The sequence below is a fragment of the Salvelinus alpinus genome, chromosome 5, assembly GCF_045679555.1.
Source record: "Salvelinus alpinus chromosome 5, SLU_Salpinus.1, whole genome shotgun sequence".
Classification (NCBI taxonomy): Eukaryota; Metazoa; Chordata; class Actinopteri; order Salmoniformes; family Salmonidae; genus Salvelinus; species Salvelinus alpinus.
Genome location: NC_092090.1, coordinates 73,058,838 through 73,079,582, shown reverse-complemented (window position 1 = coordinate 73,079,582; position 20,745 = coordinate 73,058,838). Strand labels below are relative to the sequence as shown.

The window sequence follows — 20,745 nt, the reverse complement described above, 5'->3', positions numbered from 1 at the left end:
GCAATTGCGTTGTCTGTGGACCTATTGGGGCGGTAAGCAAATTGGAGTGGGTCTAGGGTGTCAGGTAGGGTGGAGGTTATATGATCCTTGACTAGTCTCTCAAAGCACTTCATGATTACAGAAGTGAGTGCTACGCGGCGATAGTCATTTAGTTCAGTTACCTTAGCTTTCTTGGGAACAGGAACAATGGTGGCCATCTTGAAGAATGTGGGGACAACAGACTGGGATAGGGATCGATTGAAAATGTCCGTAAACACACCAGCCAGCTGGTCTGCGCATGCTCTGAGGACGCGGCTAGGGATGCCGTCTGGGCTGGCAGCCTTGCGAGGGTTAACACGTTTAAATGTTTTACTCACGTTGGCCATGGAGAAGGAGTGCCCACAGGCTTTGGTAGCAGGCTGTGTCAGTGGCACTGTATTGTCCTCAAAGTGAGCAAAGAAGTTGTTTAATTTGTCTTGGAGCATGACGTCGATGTCTGCGACGGAGCTGATTTTATTTTTGAAATCCGTGATTGTCTGTAGACCCTGCCACATATGTCTCGTGTTTGAGCCGTTGAATTGCAACTCTACTTTGTCTCTATACTGAAGCTTTGGTTGTTTGATTGCCTTGCGGAGGGAAAAACTACACTGTTTGTATTCGGTCATGTTTCCAGTTGCCTCGCCATGATTAAAAGCGGTAGTTTGCGCTTTCAGCTTTGCGTGAATGCTGCCATCAATCCACGGTTTCTGGTTAGGGAAGGTTTTAATAGTCACAGTGGGTACAACATCTCCGATGCACTTGCTAATAAACTCACTCACCGAGTCAGCCTATACGTAAATGTTATTGTCTGAGGCTACCCAGAACATATCCCAGTCCACGTGATCGAAGCAATCTTGAAGCGTGGAATCCGATTGGTCAGACCAGCGTTGGATAGACCTGAGCACCGGCATTTCCTGTTTTAGTTTCTGCACGGCTGTGACTATAATCGAAGAGAATTCTCCCAATGTGGACGGCATTTGATTGTATGGAATTCTAAGGTCAGGTGTTGTTATGATTACACCATGAGTTGTTAATAATAAGGCATACACCCCCGCCCTTCTTACCAGAGAGATGTTTGTTTCTGTTGGCGCAATGCATGAAGAAACCTGGTGGCTGTACCGACTCTGACAACATGTCCCGAGTGAGCCATATTTCCGTGAAACAGAGAATGTTACAATCTCTGATGTCTCTCTGGAAGGCAACTCGTGCCATATTTTCATCCACCTTGTTTTCTAGAGATTGGACATTGGCGAATAATATACTCGAAAGCGGTGGATGGTGTGCTCGCCTTCTAAGTCTGACCAGTAGGCCGCTCCGTCTGCTTCTCCTGCGGCGACCGCGTTGTTTTGGGTCGGCCTCTGAGATTAGATTCCATGTCCAGAGTGGAAGTCCGAACAAAGGACCCGCTTCGGGAAAGTCGTATTCCTGGTCGTAATGTTGGTAAATTGACGTCGCTTTTATATCCAATAGTTCTTCCTGGCTGTATGTAATAACACTTGAGATTTTCTGGGCTAACAATGTAAGAAATAATAAATAAAAAAACTCATTACTGCATAGTTTCCTAAGGACCTGAAGCGAGGTGACCATCTCTGTCGGCGCCATCTTGCACTCCAACTAGATCATGGGTATGTACCACTGTGTCCACTCACTGTATTGTGGTGGTTGTGTTCCGTAGGCTCCAACTCAGGCATGGTTCTGGTTTTGGACCCCCTGGTGAGGAAAGAGGTCTCCGGCCCTCTGCTGAACCATCCAAAGAGCTGGGACCCTGTGACATCATCAGAGCTGGATGTGGTCCTGTCCCACCGCCAGTGCTCTGATTCGACATCCTCGGACCACACCCTGGCCTCCAGGCCCCGTCTCGACTCAGGAGCCTCAGAGAAGAGCCTGGGTCTGGGCTCAGCCTTCAGAACCAGGGTAGACTCAGGAGCGTCAGAAAAGAGCCTGGGTCTGGGCTCAGCCTTCAGGCCCAGGGTGGACTCAGGAGCATCAGAAAAGAGCCTGGGTCTGGGCTCAGCCTTCAGGACCAGGGTGGACTCAGGATCGTCAGACAGAAGCCAGTGTTCAGTCCACAGAGGCAGACTGGACTCTGGGGCCTCCGAGTCCCGCTTCAGACCGAGACTAGACTCTGGCACGTCAGACTCCAGCACGGAACCGCCAGCCCCTCAAGACTCTGAGACCTCTGACAGCACAGGGCTGCTGTCACGGAAACGACGGGACTCTGGGACTTCTGACCTGAGCGTGGGTGTGTCTTCTGTTGAGCGGGGCCGTGTGGAAGAGCCAGAGGTGACCATGAGTAGCTCCTCCTCCAGCACAGATTCAGAGGCTGAGAGCACCAACCACCATTCAGCCCAACCCCGCCAAGACCGCTCCACTACCAACTGTGATCAGCCTGATGGGGCCGTCCTATCCAGGAAAGCCTCAGACTCCCACAGTACCCTGCTCAATGGCAGTTCCAAGGGAAGAGGAGACATCCAGGAACAGAAGGTACACTCTTGTTTAATCTTCCAGGGTGATGCTTGCTGGTCTGATCTGCTGTGTCTCTAGGTAGAACAGGGGAATATATATACAGTGAGGGAAAAAAGTATTTGATCCCCTGCTGATTTTGTACGTTTGCCCACTGACAAAGATATTATCAGTCTATAATTTTAATGGTAGGTTTATTTGAACAGTGAGAGACAGAATAACAACAAAAATATCCAGAAAAATGCATGTCAAAAATGTTATAAATTGATTTGCATTTTAATGAGGGAAATAAGTATTTGACCCCTTCTCAATCAAAAAGATTTCTGGCTCCCAGGTGTCTTTCATACAGGTAACGAACGGAGATTAGGAGCACACTCTTAAAGGGAGTGCTCCTAATCTCAGTTTCTTACCTGTATAAAAGATACCTGTCCACAGAAGCAATCAATCAATCAGATTCCAAACTCTCCACCATGGCCAAGACCAAAGAGCTCTCCAAGGATGTCAGGGACAAGATTGTAGACCTACACAAGGCTGGAATGGGCTACAAGACCATCGCCAAGCAGCTTGGTGAGAAGGTGACAACAGTTTCTGTGATTATTCGCAAATGGAAGAAACACAAAAGACCTGTCAATCTCCCTCAGCCTGGGGCTCCATACAAGATCTCACCTCGTGAAGTTGCAATGATCATGAGAACGGTGAGGAATCAGCCCAGAACTACACAGGAGGATCTTGTCAATGATCTCAAGGCAGCTGGGACCATAGTCATCAAGCAAACAATTGGTAACACACTATGCCGTGAAGGACTGAAATCCTGCAGCGCCCGCAAGGTCCCCCTGCTCAAGAAAGCACATATACATGCCCGTCTGAAGTTTGCCAATGAACATCTGAATCATTCAGAGGACAACTGGGTGAACGTGTTGTGGTCAGATGAGACCAAAATGGAGTTCTTTGGCATCAACCCAACTTGCCGTGTTTGGAGGAGGAGGAATGCTGCCTATGACCCCAAGAAACCATCCCCACCGTCAAACATGGAGGTGGAAACATTATGCTTTGGGGGTGTTTTTCTGCTAAAGGGACAGGACAACTTCACCGCATCAAAGGGACGATGGACGGGGCCATGTACCGTCAAATCTTGGGTGAAAACCTCCTTCCCTCAGCCAGGGTATTGAAAATGGGTCGTGGATGGGTATTCCAGCATGACAATGACCCAAAACACACGGCCAAGGCAACAAAGGAGTGGCTCAAGAAGAAGCACATTAAGGTCCTGGAGTGGCCTAGCCAGTATCCAGACCTTAATCCCATAGAAAATCTGTGGAGGGAGCTGAAGGTTCGAGTTGCCAAACGTCAGCCTCAAAACCTTAATGACTTGAAGAAGATCTGCAAAGAGGAGTGGGACAAAATCCCTCCTGAGATGTGTGCAAACCTGGTGGCCAACTACAAGAAACGTCTGACCTCTGTGATTGCCAACAAGGGTTTTGCCACCAAGTACTAAGTCATGTTTTGCAGAGGGGTCAAATACTTATTTCCCTCATTAAAATGCAAATCAATTCATAACATTTTTGACATGCGTTTTTCTGGATTTTTTTGTTGATATTCTGTCTCTCACTGTTCAAATAAACCTACCATTAAAATTATAGACTGATCATTTCTTTGTCAGTGGGCAAACGTACAAAATCAGCAGGGGATCAAATACTTTTTTCCCTCACTGTAGGTATATGTACACCACTAGAGGGGGATGTTGAGCAATGATGATGAGGCTACAATGTTCGCTCACTCTCCTAGTGTTCCTCTCCTACACCTCTCTGATTCAGAGGGCTTGGGTTAAATGTGGATGACACATTTCAGTTGAATGCATTCAGTTGTGCGACTGACTAGGTATCCCGTTTCCCTTTCCTTCCATCCCTCCCTCTATTTTGAAACACCAGTTCTCAGTACCTTCATCATGTCGGCAACTATAAACATCTCATCTTTCTCTGTATGTCTTTAATAGCTTTGATAAGCTATGGTTAATTTGCTACACAAATAAACTCAGCACTTCAGAGCCGGGCCCAAGTCCTTTGTTGTGCTCAACTGGTTCTGGTTCCCCTCAGATCTCTGTCTCCCTCACCTGCTGTCAGAGGGAGAGCCGCTGGGGCTGGCTAGAAACAGCCAAACACACAGGCAGGGGAATGCTGCAGCATTCTGAGTCTCTCTATTGTTTGCTCAAAGCCCTCATCAGGGACTTGGGTCACCATGACACCACGTAGTCGCCCTTATCGGGAGTGTTTACCCAACACAGGCTACAGGCTCTTTTATAGGGCCCTGCAATATAATATGCTTGTCTTCTGTATGTTTACATTACGCTGTGGAAGTTCAGGCACATCGTGGCCCCATGGCCCCTTGATCAGCCCAAAAAAGAACAGAGACACAAACTTGTCTCCCTCGCTCGAAACACTGTTACATAATGCAAACACTACCCTGGTCACCTGTATGTGTGTTCACGTGGTTGTCACCATGACCAGTCTGATCCTCCCTGCCCCCAGTGCCTTGCCATCCCATGGATCTGCACTATTGCCCTGTGATGTTTTACTGTGTTTTATTTTCATCTAAACTCTCTCTCTCTCATTTTCAGGTCAGAGATACTTTATTCACTACTCTCAGCAAAGCAAGCGATGCAGGTGAGCATGTTTACAGATAAAAAAAACGAATCTATGTGTGTACAGTGCCTTTAGAAATGGATCAAATATATTGTTGTCACCCATTTACACACAATACCCCATCATGCCGAAGTGAAAAGATGTTTTTTGAAATATTTGCTTTTTGAAAATGAAATACAGAAATATCTAATTTACATACTGTACCTATTCACACGCCTTTGCTATGACAGTCCAAATTGAGCTGCGTCCAATTTCCTTTGATCATCCTTGAGATGTCACTACAACTTGAGTCCACTTTTGTCCAATTCACTTGTTTGGACATGATTTAGAAAGAAACACACCTGTCTATATAACGTCCCACTGTTGACAGTGCATGTCAGAGCAGAAACTATACCATGAAGTCCAAATAACTGTCCATAGAGCTCCAAGATATTATTGTGATGAGGCATATATCTGGGGAAGGGTATAAATACATTTCTAGAGTGTTGACAGTTTCTAAGAGCACAGTGGTCTCCAGCATTGGGAAATTGAAAAAATACGGAGCTACTAGACTATGCCTAGAGCTGGCTGTCCGACCAATCTGAGAAACCGGGAAAGAATGACCTTTTTCAGGGAGGTGACCAAGAACCCAATGACCTCTGTTGTAGTCAGTTTCTATATTTCTTTGGTTATGCAAATATTTGTTTATTATACAACGGGTGGGTCTAATCCTAAATGCGGAATGGTTTAAACCGCATTCCAGCCGGTGTCTATTCCACAAGTTACCACTGGATAAATCTATGACGTTTAAAATGCTTATTTACTCTGTTCCATCTGACTGCGCAATAAACTGTTTTATCAGCCCAGACAGGCAATTTATAAACTTGATCTCCACCATAAAAACCATCTAGACATTATCTCACATTTTTTTAGGCTAACATTTAGTTTTCAACAGCGGAGATTTGTATAAACCTTGCTGTCTGTCCCTCCGACATTTGCAACATTCTTTCAATATTCTAATTAGATCTCCAGCTTTCGCACAGTAGTAATAAACATGTCGAGAGTCGGGATGAGACAGACAGGCAGGCAGCTTTTCTCAGCCAGGCGAAATCATGAATTGGCCACATTTTTATGGATATATACAAAGAAATATCAATAGAAAACAGGTCAAATGAAACAAAGTGCAGCTAGTTTGCAGTCTTTGTAGCTTTAGTTTTAAGTGATTTTGTTAGCTGGTTTGTTTGGTACCTCCTCTTAACAACCGTGTCCCGACGAGACAGCCCATTTTCTATGCCAGGTGAAATCATGCCTCATTATCTCATTGTTATGGATCTATCCAAATAAATGTCACTAGAAAACAGATTATGCAAATGTGGCTACTTTGTTGTTATTCTGGCTGCACTGTTTGACGTGACTGTAAATTAGCCGTAGTTGGCTAGCTAGCGAGGGATAAGAACGTTGCCAGCCAGTAACGTTATGCCAATAGAACATTTAGAATTAACGGCTGGGTCGCGTCCATATGTAAATCATTATTTTAATATGTTGGTAACCCGTTGTAATAAAAGTGATAAAGCCCTCAAAGCTGGTGTTTGGAGGATATATACCTTCATAGGATGCCACCTTTCCATCAAGTCAGTTCGTCAAATTTCTGCCCTTCTAGAGCTGCCCTTGTCAACTGTAAATTATGTTATTGTGCAGTGGAAACGTCTAGGAGCAACAACGGCTCAGCCGCGAAGTGGTAGGCCACACAAGCTCGCATAATTGGACTGCTAAGTGCTAAAGCCCGTAGCGCATTCATTTTTTTGTCCTCGGTGGCAGCACTCACTACCGAGTTCAAAACTGCTCATCTGGAGCTTCATGAAATGGGTTTCCATGGCCGAGCACACAATCCTAAGATCACCATGTGCATTGCCAATCGTCGGCTAGAGTGGTGTAAAGCTTGCCCAACCATTGGACTCTGGAACATTGGAAATGCATTCTCTGGAGTGATGAATCACGCTTCACCATCTGGCAGTCCGATGGACAAATCTGGGTTTGGAGGTTGCCAGGAGAATGCTCCTTGCCCAAATGCATAGTGCCAACTGTAAAGTTTGGTGGAGGAGGAATAATGGCAGGACAGAGTTTGGGAAACCCTGCTTTAGAGACCTTCACCAATCTGGGCTTTATGGGAGAGTGGCCAGATGGAAGCCACTCTTGAGAAAAAGGCACAAGTTTGCAAAAAGGCACGTGAAAGACTTTGAGAGCATAAGGCAAAAGATTATGTGGTCTGATGAGAAATGTTATTCTTGGGCCTGAATGCAAAGCGCTTTGTCTGGAGAAAACCAGGCACAGCTTATCACACGTCTAACACCATCCCTACCGTGAAGCATGGTGGTGGCAGCATCATGCTATGGGGATGCTTTTCAGTGGTAGGGACTGGGAGACTGGTAAGAAGAGAGGGAACAATGAATTGATGAGGACCTGCTTCAGCGTGCAAACAACCATAGACTGTGGCAAAGATTTATGTTCCAACAGGACAATGACCCCAAGCATACAGCCATAGCAACGCTGGAATGGCTTCAGAACAATAATGTGAAAGATCTTGAGTGGCCCAGCCAAAGCCCAGACTTGAATCCCATTGAAAATCTGTGGAGAGACTTGAAGATTGCTGTTCACTGCCGCTCCCCATCTAATTTAACAGAGCTTGAGGAATTCTGCAAGGAAGAATGGGAGAAAATCCCCAAATCCAGACATGCAAAGCTGATACAAACATACTCAAGACGACTCAAAGCTGTAATCGACGCCAAATATTATTCTACAAAGTATTGACTCAGGGGTGTGAGTACTTATGTAAATGAGATATTTATGTATTTCATTTTAAATATATTTGCAACAATTTCTAAAAACATGTTTTCACTTTGTCATGGGGTATTGTGTGTAGATGTGTGATTTCTTTTTTCTCATGAATTTTGAATTCAGGCTGTAACACAACAACATTTGGAATAAGTCAAGGGGTATGAATACTTTCTGAAGGCACTGCAACATCATGGATTTTTTGTCCTGTATACTTTGTAAATTAATCGTTAGGGTGAAATTGGTGGACAATGTGCACAATTATCGATATATTTTATACTAGTTATCGTACAAATAATTATTTAAAGTCCCACCCATGGCTGCACCTTTGCCCAGTCATGGGAAATCCATAGATTAGGGCCTAATGATTTATTTAAATTGACTGATTTCCTTATATGAACTGTAACTCAGTAAAATCTTTGAAATTGTTGCATGTGGTGTTTATTTTTTATCAGTACCTGACCAAATTCACATAGAAATGTGTGTTATATATATACACTGCTCAAAAAAATAAAGGGAACACTTAAACAACACAATGTAACTCCAAGTCAATCACACTTCTGTGAAATCAAACTGTCCACTTAGGAAGCAACACTGATTGACAATAAATTTCACATGCTGTTGTGCAAATGGAATAGACAACAGGTGGAAATTATAGGCAATTAGCAAGACACCCCCAATAAAGGAGTGGTTCTGCAGGTGGTGACCACAGACCACTTCTCAGTTCCTATGCTTCCTGGCTGATGTTTTGGTCACTTTTGAATGCTGGCGGTGCTTTCACTCTAGTGGTAGCATGAGACGGAGTCTACAACCCACACAAGTGGCTCAGGTAGTGCAGCTCATCCAGGATGGCACATCAATGCGAGCTGCGGCAAGAAGGTTTGCTATGTCTGTCAGCGTAGTGTCCAGAGCATGGAGGCGCTACCAGGAGACAGGCCAGTACATAGGAGACGTGGAGGAGGCCGTAGGAGGGCAACAACCCAGCAGCAGGACCGCTACCTCCGCCTTTGTGCAAGGAGGAGCACTGCCAGAGCCCTGCAAAATGACCTCCAGCAGGCCACAAATGTGCATGTGTCTGCTCAAACGGTCAGAAACAGACTCCATGAGGGTGGTATGAGGGCCCTACGTCCACAGGTGAGGGTTGTGCTACAGCCCAACACCGTGCAGGACGTTTGGCATTTGCCAGAGAACACCAAGATTGGCAAATTCGCCACTGGCGCCCTGTGCTCTTCACAGATGAAAGCAGGTTCACACTGAGCACATGAGCACATGTGACAGAGTCTGGAGACGCCGTGGAGAACGTTCTGCTGCCTGCAACATCCTCCAGCATGACCGGTTTGGCGGTGGGTCAGTCATGGTGTGGGGTGGCATTTCTTTGGGGGGCCGCACAGCCCTCCATGTGCTCGCCAGAGGTAGCCTGACTGCCATTAGGTACCGAGATGAGATCCTCAGACCCCTTGTGAGACCATATGCTGGTGCGGTTGGCCTTGGGTTCCTCCTAAGCAAGACAATGCTAGACCTCATGTGGCTGGAGTGTGTCAGCAGTTCCTGCAAGAGGAAGGCATTGATGCTATGGACTGGCCCGCCCGTTCCCCAGACCTGAATCCAATTGAGCACATCTGGGACATCATGTCTCGCTCCATCCACCAACGCCACGTTGCACCACAGACTGTCCAGGAGTTGGCGGATGCTTTAGTCCAGGTCTGGGAGGAGATCCCTCAGGAGACCATCCGCCACCTCATCAGGAGCATGCCCAGGCGTTGTAGGGAGGTCATACAGGCACGTGGAGGCCACACACACTACTGAGCCTCATTTTGACTTGTTTTAAGGACATTACATCAAAGTTGGATCAGCCTGTAGTGTGGTTTTCCACTTTAATTTTAAGTGTGACTCCCAATCCAGACCTCCATGGGTTGATAAATTTGATTTCCATTGATAATTTTTGTGTGATTTTGTTGTCAGCACATTCAACTATGTAAAGAAAAAAGTATTTAATAAGAATATTTCATTCATTCAGATCTAGGATGTGTTATTTTAGTGTTCCCTTAATTTTTTTGAGCAGTATATGTCATTCTTATCTAAGAAGCGGTAGATCTGTTTTATGTGCGCTATTTCTATACTTACCGTTCTTACATTTTTGTTTTTGCCTTTCAATTCTGGTTTTGGACACCAGCTTCAATCAAAATACAATATTTTTGGTTATAGAAAATATATTTCAGTGGTTTAGATGGTACAATGATTCTCTACACTGTACTTGCTTGTTTTGCCACAGAAACTGAAATTAAGCGAACTATTAGAATTTTAGCCACCAGGAAATGGCAGAGCGATTTCTGCATAGTGCGTCTTTAAAATATTTCTGAGATATGTGATGTAGTTGTTTATTTTCTCAAGCCTAAATGGTCAACAATGTTTTTTGTGTGTGTGTGTACTCTTATAATTTATTGGACTGTACAAAATGTTCTGTACATTGTGCCGCAGTAAAAGGGGTGTCCATTCTACTCAGGAGCACTTCTAGTTTCCAAATCCACAGAGTTTACACCCCAGTCATCGCTGCTAATTTTGCGGCCCGTAAAGCCCCCATGCAGTCTTTTTAATTGTATTTTTAAATGATCACTCTGTCTAATAAATCATTCTGTGTGTTTATTTCATGAAAACAACTCCAATATATATATTTTTATCATTTATTTCCTTTAGCCTCTTTTGGCCATTGGAATGCTCAGTCTGATTATGTGGGAGTTAGGAAACAAATTTGAAGATATTTACATACTCAGCCCTGATTTTGTCATTATGGGGTATTGTTTGTAGATGGGTGAGAAACAAAATCTATTTAATCCATTTTGAATTCAGTTTGTAACAAAACAAAATGTGGATTGAGTCAAGGGTTATGAAATACTTTCTGAAGGCATTATAGATGTAATAACCTAACATTTAAAGTGGGAGCCAGCCAGGATCTGTGCCTCATTACTTGTGCTTTACTGTTAAACTCCACCGGCAGTGTTGATAACATCACACCAGAGGACCTGTGAGCTGGAATCCCTTAGTGCTGCTGAGTTATAGCTGTTCCTCTAATATCAAGACGCCCTGCTCCCTAAGTCCTATCAGTTGAATGGCTTCCTTTCGAAGGAGCCTTCCAGGGCCAGCATGGCCGTATAGGGCCTTTCATACAGGGGAGGGTGAGGGTGCACCACTAGAGGACTGGATAGAGATAGAATATGGAAGATACGAGTGCACAGGATCGTCTGTGTGTGTGTGTGTGTGCACGTTTGTCTTTTAACTCTCTATCCCGTGTAAACACTGGTCTGTGTCCGCAAATGTTTTGCCTCCATAAGGGAGACGTTGTCTTTCGCTCCCTAGTGCTTCTTTATAATCTCCTCTCTGTGGCCCCACTGCTCCTAAAAGCTTGTGATTCTCAAGCACACTAAATCGAGATTATTAAGCGGGAGGGAACTTCCCTAAATGAGTGTGGAGCTTTTCCCTATATGTGATGAAAGCAGACCATCATTTTACTGTACATAAAGTAGCAGGAATCCAGAAACACTCAGGCAACCTAGACATCTGTCAGCTTATGGCCAAAGCTGATGCACTAAAAAAAGAGGGAGAATGAGGGAGGGCGAGTGAAGAAAAGGAGGGGGGCTGGAAAAAGGAAGATAGAGAGAGGGAGTGTGAGAGAAGGGAAATAAAATAAAGGGATTTGCAGAGAGCTTTAGGATGAGGAGACAAAGGCAGTGAGTGTGCTGCTTTGAGTTTTGGGGATTTTAGTCATGTTGCCCTGCTGAAGACTTTGAAATGTTTCCAGCCTTTGTGTGTAAGCTGTACCGGGGAGCTGGGTAATTAACTACTGACTTTGTATTACTTGACTGTGTCTGGTCCTCTGTTATTTGCTACTGTGTGTAAGTAATTTACACTAATGTGTTGTCTGTGTTTTGCAGTGCCTGAAAAGGAGCCGGTTGTCTTGGCCCCGTTTGGCCGGGCTAACTCTGTGCGGGACCGTATGCGTAAGTTCACAGAGCCCAGCCCAAGCCCCAGTGTCCCGTTCCTGAAGAGGGGCTCTCAGTCTCTAAGGAATGGGACAGCCCCCAGTGCCCGAGTCCTAGGCAGAGCCACCGAGCTGAGTGAGGGACGAGCAGCAGCGCCAGTCAACCAAACAGCAATGACCACAGCAGTATCCATCAGATCCCTTACAGACAGGCACGGGAGACCCCATGTAGGTTCTACATCGTACTCTTCATCCTCCTCCTCCTCAGAGAACCTTGTCCAATGCCAGGGCACAATTCAGCCAGGGGGCGTGGCCACCAAAGATCTGCAAACCGCTGCTCCATCCATGAGCACTGTAGGCGGGGCGAAGCAGCCGGCTAAAAAGCTGCAGCACTCCTCGGGCATCTCAAAGGAAGACAAGACCCTAGGGAACCAGGGAGAGGCAGACCCCGACATGAAGACCTTCCTAACTATCGAGATCAAAGATGGACACACCATCACCACCTCCTCCTCCTCCTGCTCCTCCTCCTCTTCCTCTAGAGGCAACCTGGCCTCCATGGCCCCACGCATCACCACCAACTCCATGGGACAGAGAGCAGGTAGGAGCACTGCCTAATGGATGCTAGATAGACTTCTGGTTCCAGATTCTTTATATGTACAGACCATAGCTTTTGATAGATTTGTGTTAAATCCAAAAACAGAAGTTGATATTTGAAATGATGCGTTACCAGTGGTACCAGGCGGACTGAGTGCCTTGAGCCTACTTCAGTCATAGACTTGCCTTTAAATATTTTTCTCCCTTTTAAATCTTAGAATAGATCAGCAAACATTAACAGTGGAGCCATTTTTCATCCCTTCAGCCCAGTGTACTGCAGCAGATCATAGGAACTGTGTCTGTTTGTGGAGACAGATTGTGTAGATACTGGATGTTTCCTGTTCTGTCCCAGCTCCACCTCTGCATGCTAATATCAGCCTTGAGATCAGGGACAGGGTTCAGTCCATAGAAATAGAATGCATTTGTATGGGTAAGTCAGCAGGGCTGAACCCCAGGCTGGGGTCAGACCAGGGCCAGGGTTAGGGCCAGGGAGTGTGTGTGTGGGGGGGGGGGAGCAGGGTTTTGCTGTGGACGAGCAGCATTGTCTCTATGATGGGCAGGCACGCTGTGTGGAGGTGGAGAGGGGATGGAGGGTGGTAAGGGATCAAGGACACACAACAATGGGCAATTATTGAGTAAACTGTATGGTCTAACAGCACAATACACTGTAGTCTTTCTGTTGCATTCCTGCAGAGTTGGCAACATCCACAACAGACTATGGTCTGTATACCACTCTGTAAATGCCATACAAACACTCACACTGTACTCTAGTACTCGGGCATACGTTGTCAACACAAACGTTGAAAACAGGTGTTATCGCTAAACGTAACTTTATCCTACTCCTGAGGGGTATCCTACGAAGCAGGTTTTGAGAAGTTGGCAAGGTAACGTTAGTCAACTCTCAGTTCAACTTGGGATAACCAGTCATATGAAAGTGGCTCACCTTTTAGCCAGGTACATTTCTATGGCAAGAAATCCTTCAGAACTAACCTGCTCCGGGGCAGGCTAACTCGTGGCTAACTCCACTTACCCTGAATGAAATGACTGAGCCAAGAGTTGAGGACCAATGAAATCGGATTCCTTCCCTCTTGCAAAGATCTCTTAATAAGGAAGACAGCTGATTAAATATTTTATTAATAAAATGTTTTGTTTTTTATATGTTAAAATATATCACTTTACACATTTAGTAAACTTCACACAATGTAACACTTTCTTATGACTTAATAAAAATATATATTGATATGAGTTGGGGAAAAGGTGTTTGTGCATTGATAAGCACACCAAAGACTGTATTAACGATAATAATAAGTAATAAAATAAAGACTGTATTAACGATAATAATAAGTAATAAAATAAAGACTGTATTAACGATAATAATAAGTAATAAAAAAACAAAGACTGTGTTAACGATAATAATAAGTAATAAAATAAAGACTGTATTAACGATAATAAGTAATAAAATAAAGACTGTATTAACGATAATAATAAGTAATAAAAACACAAAGACTGTATTAACGATAATAAGTAATAAAACACAAAGACTGTATTAACGATAATAATAAGTAATAAAATAAAGACTGTATTAACGATAATAATAAGTAATAAAAACACAAAGACTGTATTAACGATAATAATAAGTAATAAAAACACAAAGACTGTATTAACGATAATAATAAGTAATAAAATAAAGACTGTATTAACGATAATAATAAGTAATTTATTTATTTACTTTTCTGCTCTTTTGCACACCAGTATCTCTACTTGCACATGATCATCTGATGATTTATCACTCCAGTGTTAATCTGCTAAATTGTAATTATTCGATTTATTGCCTACCTCCTCATGCCTTTTGCACACATTGTATATAGATTCTCTTTTTTCTACCATGTTATTGACTTGTTTATTGTTTACTCCATGTGTAACTCTGTGTTGTTGTCTGTTCACACTGCTATGCTTTATCTTGGCCAGGTCGCAGTTGCAAATGAGAACTTGTTCTCAACTAGCCTACCTGGTTAAATAAAGGTGAAATAAAAAAATAAAAAAAAGATAATCGTTAATACAGTCTTTATTTTATTACTTATTATTATCGTTAATACCGTCTTTATTTTATTATTCATTATTAACGATAATAATAAGTAATAAAAAAGTAAGACTGTATTAACGATGATAATAATAAGTAATAAAAAAGACTGTATTAACGATGATAATAATAAGTAATAAAAAAGACTGTATTAACGATGATAATAATAAGTAATAAAAAAGACTGTATTAACGATGATAATAATAAGTAATAAAAAATAGGCTGTATTAACGATGATAATAATAAGTAATAAAAAATAGGCTGTATTAACGATGATAATAATAAGTAATAAAATAAACACTGTATTAACGATAATAATAAGTAATAAAATAAAGACTGTATTAACAATAATAATAAGTTAAAGAAATAAAGACTATTAACGATAATAATAAGTAATAAAATAAAGACTGTATTAACGATAATAATAAGTTTAAAAAATAAAGACTATTAACGATAATAATAAGCAATAAAATAAAGACTGTATTAACGATAATAATAAGCAATAAAATAAAGACTGCACTTCTAAAAGCCTATTTCACACCATAAATTTGCAAGATAACATTTCCATCATTTTGTTTTCGGCACAAATTAAAATATGATGTTTCAGCATTATCTCAGTTAAGATTTTCGACGTTCAACTAGCCATCTGCGACATGCATGCACAATTACAGACAAGCAATATCCACCTTCCTAATACGTACAGTATGAAGTCTGAGCTGGAATGTGGAGCTAACTGGAGCTGGGTAGCTTCAGAAAACCCTGAGTAGATCTACCTTTCTTCATAGGGTACCCCTCTGGACACCTACTTGTCTGGTTATGTTTCTGTTCATCTTTCTGTGTATGTGGATGTTAGTGTTTTGGTGTGTCTCAGAAGCGGCCTGTTCACAGCTGCTGTGGACATCTGTCCAAACAACCAGTCTTGTGCTCCAGCACTTTCCAACCACCAGGACCTCCAACCCAAACAGTTTACTTAAGACCCTGCCTGGAGCAGGACTATTACAGCACCCAGTCAGACTCTGATTAGCCCCCTCGTCTCATCTCCCTCCTCCCAGACCCTCTGACAGCTCCACTGGGCTTCTTCAAGAGGCCGGCTTTAAGCCCAATTTTGCTCTAATGCCTTTGGGTTCCTTTTTTGGAAGCTCCCTGCCACTGACTGAAGACCGGTTTGGAGAATGTCTTGTGTTCACCCAGCAGCTCCTAACAACAGTCCTGAGTGTACAGTACAGAACACTGGAACGGATCAAACAGGCACTTCTGTTTTACAGATGTGGTTAAACTGACATAGCTGCTGTCTTATGTAGGGCTTTGTCTGCTATTGAAATCCTAAGAGAAAGCCTAAGACTTTCAGGAAGCCTAAGTCCAAACAGTGTAAAAATATATACAGTGCATTCGGGAAGTATTCAGACCCCTTGACTTTTACGTTACAGCCTTATTCTAAAATTGATTAAATTCATTGTTTTCCTCATCAATCTACAGACAAAACCCCATAATGACAAAGAGAAAAAACTGTTTTTTAGACATTTTTGCAAATGTATTAAAATAAAAAAATTACGGAAATACCTTATTTACATAAGTATTCAGACCCTTTGCTAAGAGACTCAAAATTGAGCTCAGGTGCATCCTGTTTCCATTGATCATCCTTGATGTTTCTACAACTTGATTGCAGTCTACCTGTGGTAAATTTAATTGATTGGACATGATTTGCAAAGGCACTCACCTGTCTATATAAGGTCCCACAGTTGACAGTGTATGTCAGAGCAAAAATCAAGACAGAAGCTACTCCTCACTAAAAGCAGGTAGCCTAGTGGTTAGAGCATTGGGCCAGTAAACGAAAAGTTGCTGGATTGAATCCCCGAGCTGACAAGGTACAAATCTGTCGTTCTGCCCCTGAGCAAGGCAGTTAACCCACTGTTCCCTGCGCGCCGAAGACGTGGATGTCGATTAAGGCAGCCCCCCGCACCTCTCTGATTCAGAGGGGTTGGGTTAAATGCGGAAGACCCATTTAATTTGAATGCATTCAGTTGTACAACTGACTAGGTATCCCCCTTTTGCTAACCCTAAAAGGCACATAACAGCCCACATGGAGTTTGCCAAAAGGCACCGAAAGACTCTCAAACCATGAGAAACAAGATTCTCTGGTCTGATGAAACCAAGATTGAACTCTTTGGCCTGAATGCCAAGCGTCACGTCTGGAGGAAACCTGGCACCATCCCTACGGTGAAGCATGGTGGTGGCAGCATCATGCTGTGGGGATGTTTTTCAGTGGCAGGGACTGGAAGACTAGTCAGGATTGAGAGAAAGATGAACGGTGCAAAGTACAGAGAGATCCTTGATGAAAACCTGCTCCAGAGCGCTTAGGACCTCAGACTGGGACGAAGGTTCACCTTCCAACAGGACAATGACCCTAAGCACACAGCCAAGACAACGCAGGAGTTGCTTCAAGACAAGTCTCTGAGTGGGCCAGCCAGAGCCCGAACTTGAACCCTATCTAACATATCTGGAGAGACCTGAAAATAGCTGTGCCTCGACGCTCCCTATCCAACCTGACAGAGCTTGAGAGGATCTGCAGAGAAGAATGGGAGAAACTCCCCAAATACAGGTGTGCCAAGCTTGTAGCATCGTTCCCAAGAAGACGCGAGGCTGTAATCGCTGCCAAAGGTGCTTTTAACAAAGTACCGAGTAAAGGGTCTGAATACCTATGTAAATGTGTTATTTCATTTGTTCCTTTTTTATAACTTTGCAAAAATGTCTAAAAACCATTTTTTTCTTTGTCGTTATGGGGTATTGTGTGTAGATTGTTGAGTGAGAAAAAAACAATTGAATCAATTTTAGAATAAGGCTGCAACGTAACAAAATGTTGTTACGTTCTGAATATTTTCCGAATGCACTGTATATTTTTTTTAATTCATTTTCAGAATGGAAAAACGCTTAATGAACTTATCTATATATTGTTTAATAATCTAATATTTGAATACTATCAATCACCTAAATAAAAGCTAGACAGTCAGGGAGAATTGAAAATGGCCAAAACAATGAATTTAGCAGTATTGATTTGATTATGTTTGAACAAAGGAACACAGCATTAGCCATGTCAAAATGCATAGAATTGCAGGAAATTAGCTTTAAAATGGCTAAATTTTCTCTCTGCTCTATGAGAAAATGTGTAGGATTGCAGAAAATGCTTTAAAACTGAAACATGAAACAATTCCTCTTCATCTTCATGGAGAGATTTTGAGAATTGCAGGTTATTGGCTTAAATATTAAAGCATTTCCCTACACTGCCAAGGTGGAGGACTCTAAAATGTTCTCCACCGGGCTGACCGTGCCCATTACCACGCCCCCCTGCCACTCCCCTTGCCACGCCCAACCACCTAAGCCCCTTTTTGATCCAGAAAAAAACGTATTATGTTGGTCCCCAGTTTACTGTGTGTGTGTGTGTTGGTACACAGGTCACATGACATTGTATGTGTGCAGAGAAAGATGGAATATGGGTGTTTGTATTAGCGGTGGCAGGGCCCATAGTGTGACTCACTACCATCCTTTATGACACCATTTAAAGTTTTTTTTAGTCATATGCTCAGGATACACATGGTATACCCCGTCCAAAGAAATGCTTACTCGCAGGTTCCTTCTCAACAATAAGAAATAATACAAGGTATGAATATTATATAAAGTAAATGGCTCAGTAGAATATTTTTTGGTTTGTTGCATAAGTATAATACAGGAAGGCACCATGACGGCTTATGTAAGTGAGTGATGGTCCCCTCATGGACACTCAGAGCCATAGGCACATCATCATGTACAATATACAACACGAATACTGTATGCTTTGGGGACTTGAGTCCATTTAACATGTAACTATTTATGGTTAAACACTGGTGGTGTGCTGTGACATTGTTTTATAGAGCTTTTGACACGTCAGCTCCATGTAAGTCTCTCGCTGTATGGCTCTCTCTCTCTCCCTGGCAGAGTTGACCATGGGTCTGAGAGCGACCCCCTTCAAGACCTCCTCCTCCAGCCTCACTTCTGGATCCTCTTTCAAGGTACTGTAACACTCCACTCCTCCTGTCCTGGCAGAAACGCAGGGTTAAAGACACACTACAGCAATTTTTTGACTTTTCCAATTGAAAAACAGTATTCCAAGTATAAATACAGTAATGTGTACACACTGAAGGGTAAAAATATATATATTTTCAGCAAATCATTTTTTTTGACACAACTGCAAACTTTAAGGAATAGGGCATTTAAGTAGATGGTCTGATGTGATGTCATCGGCCTCCCCTCTTGCTTGACCAACAATAGAGGAGCAATAGAGAACAAAAGAGGAAAGCCCCCCCCACTTGTGCCATGACATGTCATACCTGGACCACCTATTGAGGTGTGCCTTTTGTTAAGTAAATCAGATGTTAAATGAGGTGAAAAGGAGACTGGAGTAGGACTTTAAATGACTGTAACGTGTCAAACCTGAGTTATGCATGTGATGCCTTTAAAAGCTATCAATAAATGTTGGACTATAAGTTGAACAGTCATGGTTTACCTCTTGCCTTAAAATGTCATACTTATTTCTATTCTATTCTTAATTCCCCCCAAAATGTATCATCGTTGTCACAAAGCACTTGCTTTGCCCCTGAAAGCAAGTGCCTCATGCGCCTTATAAGAGCGAGAGAGAGAGAGAGGGAGGGAGGGAGAGAGAGCGAGCGAGCAGGGCGGACTTGGTGTTTATCAAACAAAGAGTGTCCTTGTAGGGTATGAGAAACAGACAGGGAGGGAGCTGCACTGGGCACTTCATTCTGTCTATGCCCCATCCCTCCTGAGATTTATCTCTGCACCTCCCTACAGTCCATGCCACCTCCCTACAGTCCATGCCATCTCCCTACAGTCCATGCCACCTCCCTACAGTCTATGCCACCTCCCTACAGTCTATGCCATCTCCCTAAAGTCTATGCCACCTCTCTACAGTCTATGCCACCTCTCTACAGTCTATGCCACCTCTCTACAGTCCGTGCCATCTCTCTACAGTCTATGCCACCTCCCTACAGTCTATGCCACCTCCCTACAGTCTGTGCCACCTCTCTACACTCTATGCCACCTCCCTACAGTCCATGCCACCTCCCTACTGTCCATGCCATCTCCCTACAGTCCATGCCACCTCCCTACAGTCCATGCCACCTCCCTACAGTCCATGCTACCTCCCTACAGTCCATGCTACCTCCCTACAGTCCATGCTACCTCCCTACAGTCCCATGCTACCTCCCTACAGTCTATGCTATCTCCCTACAGTCCATGCTACCTCCCTACAGTCCATGCTACCTCCCTACAGTCCATGCTACCTCCCTACAGTCCATGCTACCTCCCTACAGTCCATGCTACCTCCCTACAGTCCCATGCTACCTCCCTACAGTCCCATGCTACCTCCCTACAGTCCTATGCTACCTCCCTACAGTCCATGCTATCTCCCTACAGTCCAATGCTACCTCCCTACAGTCCCATGCTACCTCCCTACAGTCCCATGCCACCTCCCTACAGTCCCATGCTACCTCCCTACAGTCCCATGCTACCTCCCTACAGTCCCATGCCACCTCCCTACAGTCCCATGCTACCTCCCTACAGTCCCATGCTACCTCCCTACAGTCCCATGCCACCTCCCTACAGTCCCATGCTACCTCCCTACAGTCCCATGCTACCTCCCTACAGTCCCATGCCACCTCCCTACAGTCCCATGCTACCTCCCTACAGTCCCATGCTACCTCCCTACAGTCCCATGCCACCTCCCTACAGTCCCATGCTACCTCCCTACAGTCCCATGCTACCTCCCTACAGTCCCATGCTACCTCCCTACAGTCCCATGCCACCTCCCTAAAGTCCTAGCCACTCAACTAGACGACGACACAGGGATTGTTCCACAAAATAGGTGCCTTTTGCGTACCTATGATATTTTTCTGTAGAAATTGTGCACCAATATGGTATTTTAAAAGCCTGTTATATAAATTAAGTGACCTTTTATATAGACCACATAGAGAATTCAATACATCTGCAAAATTCAGCAAATTCACAAGTCCCTCCGTCAACCCTGTGTCATTTCTAGGAAGATTTGAACCCACTTAATTCCAACATTTCTCCAAGTTTCACCATCATTGTAAAGTCCTAGATGCTCTGACAGTCATTTC

At 43.7% G+C, this 20,745-nt stretch overlaps 1 protein-coding gene across 1 annotated transcript in view; it reads left to right on the top strand.

Annotated features, from left to right (window-relative positions):
- LOC139576744 (smoothelin-like) overlaps window positions 1–20,745 on the top strand; it is an 83,907-nt gene that overhangs the window by 40,804 nt on the left and 22,358 nt on the right. The window contains 4 exon segments of the mRNA XM_071403156.1: window positions 1,694–2,502; window positions 5,093–5,138; window positions 11,858–12,502; window positions 18,548–18,621. Coding sequence (XP_071259257.1) covers window positions 1,694–2,502; window positions 5,093–5,138; window positions 11,858–12,502; window positions 18,548–18,621 — 1,574 coding nt within the window.